General features: G+C 44.2%; 1 protein-coding gene across 2 annotated transcripts; it reads right to left on the reverse strand.

Annotated features, from left to right (window-relative positions):
- Positions 1–638: 638 nt before the first annotated feature.
- On the reverse strand, positions 639–3,508 carry LOC109755177 (cysteine endopeptidase RepA). Of its 2 annotated transcripts, none has more exons than XM_020314075.3 (4): positions 2,988–3,504; positions 2,654–2,886; positions 2,433–2,573; positions 639–1,100 (listed from the first exon to the last, which is right to left on the reverse strand). In XM_020314075.3, exons 1-4 carry the CDS (start codon positions 3,442–3,444, stop codon positions 837–839), a joined length of 1,095 nt encoding a protein of 364 aa, XP_020169664.1. In that variant the 5' UTR covers positions 3,445–3,504; the 3' UTR covers positions 639–836. The 2 variants fall into 2 exon arrangements, with proteins under 2 accessions (XP_020169664.1, XP_045083312.1); XM_045227377.2 differs by lacking the exon at positions 639–1,100 and adding an exon at positions 1,923–2,323 and having other exon boundaries at positions 2,988–3,508.
- Between the last annotated feature and the right edge of the window lie 3,660 nt (positions 3,509–7,168).

The raw sequence follows: 7,168 nt of genomic DNA on the forward strand, positions 1-7,168 counted from the left end.
TTGTTCTGTTCGTATACTGAATCATTTATTTATTTCATGTGTTATTTTCGCAGAGGCATAACCCAGTGTTGTGACATGTACAATATGTTGTCAACCGTATAAAAGTCTGCACGAGCCGCTCAGTTGCTTTTCGATTTGACAAAAAAGATCAACTACACGTGCCAGTATTATCTTTCATTTTGAACCTTGCCCAATAAAAGCTGTAGTAGTAAGTTTCTTGCCTTAAGTGAGATCTCCTTTTCAATTCAGCACGTTGGAGGCTACACACTCGTGTTTAATATCTTGTCTGACATGCACTTCACTTTTGATTTGGTTGTCTCAAAGAAATAAATTAAGGACCCAAAGTTTAGCCAGAAATATTTTAACTAGAAGTAGTGTGAAAGGTGAAACTCTCAAATCATGCAAAATGGATTATTCTGCATTTAGCACTCACTCTGACCGTTTTGGGGTTTTCTTGCAATTATTGAACATGCTTAGCTTTCATGACACAAGTGAAACAGTAAACGATAGTGTCATAAGGAGGAGGTACTATGCAATAGAACCGTAGTGTCGAGGGCGATTAGACCAGGCACAACCACACAGGTCATAGTGAAGCCAACAACACGCTAATACGAGATGAAAAGACGAGAACCAATCCGAATACAACCCAGTCTTGAATTTCACTTAATCCATTTGATTTGACAAATTAGTTGCAATTCTTTTGCTATAATGTCCTTTGCTTACGTTTATTACATTTGTGGTAACATCTTGCATAAAGTAAATAACACAACAGTGGGAGATTCAGTTCTCCTCAACGCAGAGCTTGCACTCCGAATGATCATATGTGTGCATGCCATCTAGAGCTCATCAGTATGAGACCCTTCCCTGACCGTCCTGGCATGTGGTGCCGACTTAGTTGGGTAGGACGCCTGCATGGCGATGCCACACTGCCCCTCTGGCTGCGACACCCCGCGCTGCATCCTGATGTAGCCCTTCTCGCCCCAGTCCTCTCCCCACGAGTTCTTGACGATCCAGTACTTGGTGCCATCCCTGGTAGTGCCGTACCCGACGGCGGCGACGCCGTGGTCGAGATCCGTGCTGCATTCTCCGGTGAAGACGCCCTGCGTTCGTTGAGGGTGATCGAGTGAATTGCAGAAAACATCGACATTGAAGCACAGTCTTGCAGAAATCACAAGTCTATAGTTTTGTGCCCAAAAACACTAATTTCCAGGCTAATTTTTTGCAAAAAACACTAGTCGATGAATTTGGCCATTTTAATGATGATTATGACAGGTGGGCCCCACATTTGCTGACATGGCGTAACGGTTCGTGATAGACGACGTTAGACGGGGGATATATAGATATAGGAAACGGTCCCTGTAATTTTACCAAGAGGCCCTTCAATAAAAAAATAAAAAAGCAATCAAGTCCAGGATCTTGTCGCCGGCGAGCAGAATAGCAGTACACCAGCCATGGTCTTGTCGCCGGCGAGGGGAGGGGGGTGGAGGGGGTGCTGTCGGGATCTGGATGGTCGCGGCCCTGCAGGCCACCAGGTCCGACGCGGCGCTTCGGGACAGCCTAGCCCCTTGCGAACTCGGGAGGAGCAGCAGCGGCACCAGCCGCGCATGGGCGGGAGCGGCGCCGGCGCCGGCCCTACGGGCATCCGGCGGGTCAGCTCAGAGCGATGGAGGCCTACGTGCGCAGGGGCAGCAGCGGCGTCGCCGGCGACGGGCGCGAGCAGCAGCGGCGTCGGCCGCGACGGGCACGAGCAGCAGCCGCGTCGGCCGTGCGGCGGCCCCGGCCATGCGGGCATGCTGCTGGTCAGCCCGGAGCTCGAAGTGGTGGAGGCCGAGGTGCGCACGAGCAGCAACCGCGCCGAGCCGGCGCGGGCACGAGCAGCAGCCTCGCCGGCCGCGCACGGGCGCGAGCTGCGGCGGCGCCGGCCATGCGGGCCTGTTGCGGGTCAGCTCGAAGCTAGGAGCGGTGGAGGGCATGGGGAGGCGGCTCGGCGAGGGAGGGGCGGCGCCGGCAGGGGTCAGACGGCGCCGGGAGGGAGGGGCAGCTCCAGGAGGACACTGCGGAGGCGGCCATGTGCCCAGGGCTGTTTTTTTTTTATTTTTTGAAGAAGGGAGGTAGTTTTTGGTAAAAGAAAATCTGTAACGACGTCCAGCATGAACAGTTATGCCACATCGTCATTTGTGGGCCCTACCTGTCATAATCGTCATCAGAGCCAAATCTGGCAACTAGTGTTTTTTGCAAAAAATTAGCCTCGGAATTAATGATTTTTGGCACAAAACTATAGAAGTATGGTTCCTGCAACCTTAGCCTTCAATGTCGATGTTTTCTGCAATTCACTCTGGGTGATCAGAGTTGTCACGCAGCACTGAACATAGCGCAGACAAGAGCAAGCAAACATGTGTATCAATTGCACGGAGTTGGAACGGATCACGTACCTCTGAGTAGAACTGGAAGTCGTTGCCGCTGGCGTCTATTGCCACGGACACGGGCTGGCCAGCGACGGCTTTCTGTAGGGCAGACTCGTCGTTGGCGGGGACATCCTCGTAGCCGTCGATCGTCACGTTATGAGCCTTTTCCTGCAACATTTAACAAGTTTTGAGACAAGATTCTCAGCCTGGCAAGTTCAGAGCAGCCGGGAGCCGGGGATTATTGTCACCTTTGCCTGGTCGCAGCTGCCCTGCTCGCCTTGGTACGGGTAGTTGGACTCGGTGGTGATCCCATTCTTGTGGATGAACTGGAAGGCGTAGTCCATGAGGCCGCCGTCGCAGCCCTGGTTGTTGACGTTGTCACAGTCCATGAGCTCCTGCTCCGACAGCGACACCAGCTTCCCCGTCCTGATCTTGTTGATGCCCTCCACCGCCACGATCGTCGAGAACGCCCAGCAGCTCCCTTGAAAAGTTTTTGGCCTCCCACAGCCGAATGAATCACACAGCTTTTGACACAACCACCAATGGCCGAAAAGAAAGAAACTCATGAGTGCATGCACGTACCGCACTGGCCTTGGTCCTTGATGGCGGTGACCGCACCCTTCTGCCGCCAGTCCACCGCCGGCGGCAGGTTGTCGGCGTCGCCGTACCTGAAGCTGCCGTCGCCCCGGCGGCCGCCGCTGAGGGAAAGGTGGTGCCGCACCCTGGACCCGGCGTACGTGCGCCGGAACTCGTCCGTGGTCATGTCGGCGAACTTGTTGAGCGCCAGCCTGAAGGGCCTGTCCTTCTTGTTGCCCTCGTGGACGTACCGCGCGTTCTCCTTGAACACGTTGAACCGGCGCTCCTCCGCGTCGGCGCCGAGGCCCCTCCGCGACACCGTGTAGTGGCTCCTCCACCTCTCGTAGAGCCCCCGCAGGTTCTCCTCCGAGGCCTGGTCTTTCTCCGTGAACGGGATCCCCAGCGCCGGCGCCGGCGCCAGCGCCAGCGCGACCACCGCCGCGAGCAAGATGGACCTCCACATTGTGACCGTCGCTTGCTGGCTTACAACCTACTGTATGTGTGAGACTGAGATCGGTTGGTGTAAGAAGCAGAGAGCGAAAGGCGGCTTATATAGACCTGGGCTTACAAGGGTGGTCGAGAGGCTTCAGTTGAGTTGGTTACGGTTTTGCATGGTGGATGGCGGCGAGATGGGGGTGGGAGGTGAGCTGTGGCGGGAAGGAAGCCATCAACTTTTGGAGGATAGGGATAAGCCGCGGAATAAATGGAAAGGAAGGCTTTCAGATTGGCGGATGCAGTGCAGGAGTGTTGGAGTGGAACGCGAAACTGGCCTAGCAGAGCACTCTGGTGTTGGCGTGGATCTAGTTGATCAGTTTCTGCATGCCACATTTGAGATAATCATACTCATATTTCGAGGCTCTTTTAATTTTTTTCTGTTCATGGAAGGAAAAGGATTGGTATGTGTGATGCGTAAGGCCGTTGGCGTAAAGGGCCTTTTTTAGTTCCGGTTCAAATTGTTTGCTTTGGAGATGAGACGTTAGGGTCATATGTGACGCGGTCGGGAAAGAGCACATGCATCCCCTATCACCAATGGTACCCCCACATCGTCGCCCAGTTGCCCCTCCCGCACAGGGCAACTCCCGCTGGGAAGAGGCACCGCGGTGGTGCGCTGTGGACCTGTTCGGGCCTTGCTTACAATGCTTCTTTTTTTTCTTTTTTGCGAGGGTGCTTACAATGCATTTCCTCATGTTGTTCGTATAATCTCATCGGCCGCATCCTCACGAAGACCTAAGAGATAACCACATATTGTTTAGTGATTACGTGACCTTCAGGTGATAGGTGTTGGTTTCAATGAGGAGCGAAGATATTATGAGGATAACGAGAAGTCATGATGCTTAAGAACATCATTGTTTGAACTTCAAATTTTGCATGGCAATAGTCCTTTTAACATCTCATGTTTTTTTTAGATTTTTTCGAAACTTCAAAACATCGCTTGTTTTTCACCGTTTTCACCAAATATTGGTTTCCGTATGATGTTTCCCCAGTGCTTAAAGTGGGGACCGGCTATAGCTCAGGCGACTGATTTTAGTTTAGGGTCAGTCACTTTTTTGTACCATCTTATAGCACCACGTATAGTACTATATATCAGCTCAATGCATGCATGCATACCATGCACTCTGCCACAAGAATGAAATGCAGAAATAGGGAAGGGCGGGTAGCATTTTCAAATGCCAGTTTGAGTGAGACAGTTTCTGTCTGGCCCCCCACTTTTAGGCTGTTCTTCCATTCTGCCTTTGTCTTGCTCTAAGCTACCTGACTTCCTTCCTTTGTTCTTCCATTCTACTTTGTATGATTCTGATCATCAGTTCTTATCGATCCCATTTTAAAGACAAATCCTGATGTTGGTAAAATATACGTGTTGATCAGTTGTGTGAGAGCATACGCATGCAGACGGCAGACCCCCCCCCCCCCCCCCCCCCAACACACACACATAAACATGCACACATGCCCCACGCGCAAAGACACGCACGCGTGCGTGTGCATACATTTTTCCTATCGTGCCGATGGGGCCAAAGCTTAAAACAAAAAATTGTACACAATGTAGACACAAATTACACTTTTTATATATATGCAAGAATAAACATGTTATACAATTAAAGAATAATTGAACAAAAAAAAAGAACAAGTTTCTATCAAAACAAGAAAGAATTCTAGGAATGATGTTACTTGAATTATGATGTTAATTAATTTCTTTTGTAAGAAAAATGAATCATGGGAGTGGATCAACCCTGAATTAAACAAACACAAATTAAAAATGATAATAATATTATGCAACTGGTTGTAACATAACGAAAACATAAAAAAAATACTTTAGCTAGGCTCTTAACCCCCCTATACTTATATACTAAAATAAAAATAAATAAAAATAGAAAGTAAAGCTTTCCAAGAATGAATGAATTAGTGGCATTGGTACTACCTTTCAAAAAAAATTGAAAAATAAACCAAAGGTAAATAATGACAAAATTTGCACACTTTTTACACGAAATTTCACATTTTTATAATATGCAACAATAAGCATATAATTCTTTATCTTTTTCATGCTTTACTCAAATTGAATTTTTAAGTTGCGGGTCCATGCGTGTAGACCATTCATGCATGCACGTACACTTGTGAACTGTTGTATTCATACATAAATATAAGGCGTACATAAATATAAGACGATTTGAATATTTCAATAGGGATTACGTATAGAGTAGAATGAATGAACAAACACAGTAAAACACTTGTGGCATTGCTATTACTGTTTTAGAAAAAAAACTAAAACAAAATCAAAGAAATGAAGTTTTCTAAGAAAGAATGAAACTCTTTAAGAAGAAAGAAAATTAAAAAACTTTCAAAACTTGCATACAATTTGCACTGATATTACACTCTTTGAAATATGCAAAGAATAAGCATATAAGAGTGCATTTTTTGCATTCTACTATAATTTTCAGAGAGTGTAACTGAAATAATGTATTTCCTTTAAGAAGAACGACAACCAAAAACCCATAGAAACAAAAATAAAAAAAGTAAAGCAAAAATACCCTTAAATAGGAAAGAAAATGATATAAAAATCTAAAGCAAAATAATGGAAAAATTTGCACACAATCTGCAAATAAATTGCACTTTGTTATAGTATGCAATAATAAACACATAATAGTGAGCTTTTTCGCAAAAGAAAATTTTCTAAAGAAAGAATGAATTAGTGGCATTGGTATTTGATCCATAGTGTCTGTACTTCTCCGGATCAAAATAATGAATTAGTGGTATCGGTATTACCATTTAAGAAGAAAGAAAAGTAAAAGAAACAATACTGACAAAATTTGCACACAATTTGAATAGAAATTGCACTTTTTTATAATATGGAAGAATAAGCACAAATAGTGAAATTTCAGAAAAAATCCTAAGTAGGAATGAATTAGAGGTATTGTTATTAACCTTAAAGAATAAACAAAATGAAATAAAAAATAAAAAAATAGTGAAGTTTTCTAAGAAACAATGAATTAGTGTCATTGGTTTCCCGTTAAAGAAGAAAGGAACTGAAATAATAAAACAATAATGAAATATTTTGCAAACAATTTGCGCATTTTTATAATATGCAGGAATATGAATACGCGGCATTGGTATTATCATTGAAAAAATAAAGGAAATAAAAAAATACTAAAAACTGAAATACCAAAGTTTCCAAGAAAGAATGAATTAGTGGCTTACATATTTCTCTGTAAGAAAAAATAAAATGAAATAAAAACTCAAACAGAATCGAAATAATGAGGTTTTCTAAGGAAGAATTAATTATTAACATAGATATTATCCTTTAAGAAGAAAAAAACAAAATAGAAACTAGAACAAAATCAAAATAATTAGTTTTTCTAAGGAAGAATAAATTAGTGTCATTAGTATTACCCTTTAAGAAGAAATAAAAATAAATAAGTAAATTAAAATAAGGAAGAATGAATTAGTAGCATTATTATTCCCCATTAGATAATAACAAAAAAAAATTGCAAAACTTAAGCACAACTTTGCTCTTAAATTACACTTTTTAGTACGCAAACAATAATAATATAGTAGTGTAATTTTCGCACATATTCCAAATTATTTATGTGTGTACATTACACTCACCCAACATCCCAAAAGATATCCACAAAATAAAAATAAAACCAACTAACAAAGAGAAATAAAAAACCAAAAACAAAAGCACATAAAAAATA

This window comes from Aegilops tauschii, chromosome 4, assembly GCF_002575655.3.
Source record: "Aegilops tauschii subsp. strangulata cultivar AL8/78 chromosome 4, Aet v6.0, whole genome shotgun sequence".
NCBI classification, from domain to species: Eukaryota; Viridiplantae; Streptophyta; class Magnoliopsida; order Poales; family Poaceae; genus Aegilops; species Aegilops tauschii.

Excerpts from the sequence above, each read along its gene's own strand:
- LOC109755177 (XM_020314075.3), bottom strand. The coding sequence starts at position 3,444 with ATGTGGAGGTCCATCTTGCTCGCGGCGGTGGTCGCGCTGGCGCTGGCG. Across the intron at positions 2,574-2,653 it reads GCAGCTGCGACCAGGCAAAG|GAAAAGGCTCATAACGTGAC; the intron begins GTGACAATAATC and ends TAAATGTTGCAG. Across the intron at positions 1,101-2,432 it reads ACTTCCAGTTCTACTCAGAG|GGCGTCTTCACCGGAGAATG; the intron begins GTACGTGATCCG and ends CAACGAACGCAG.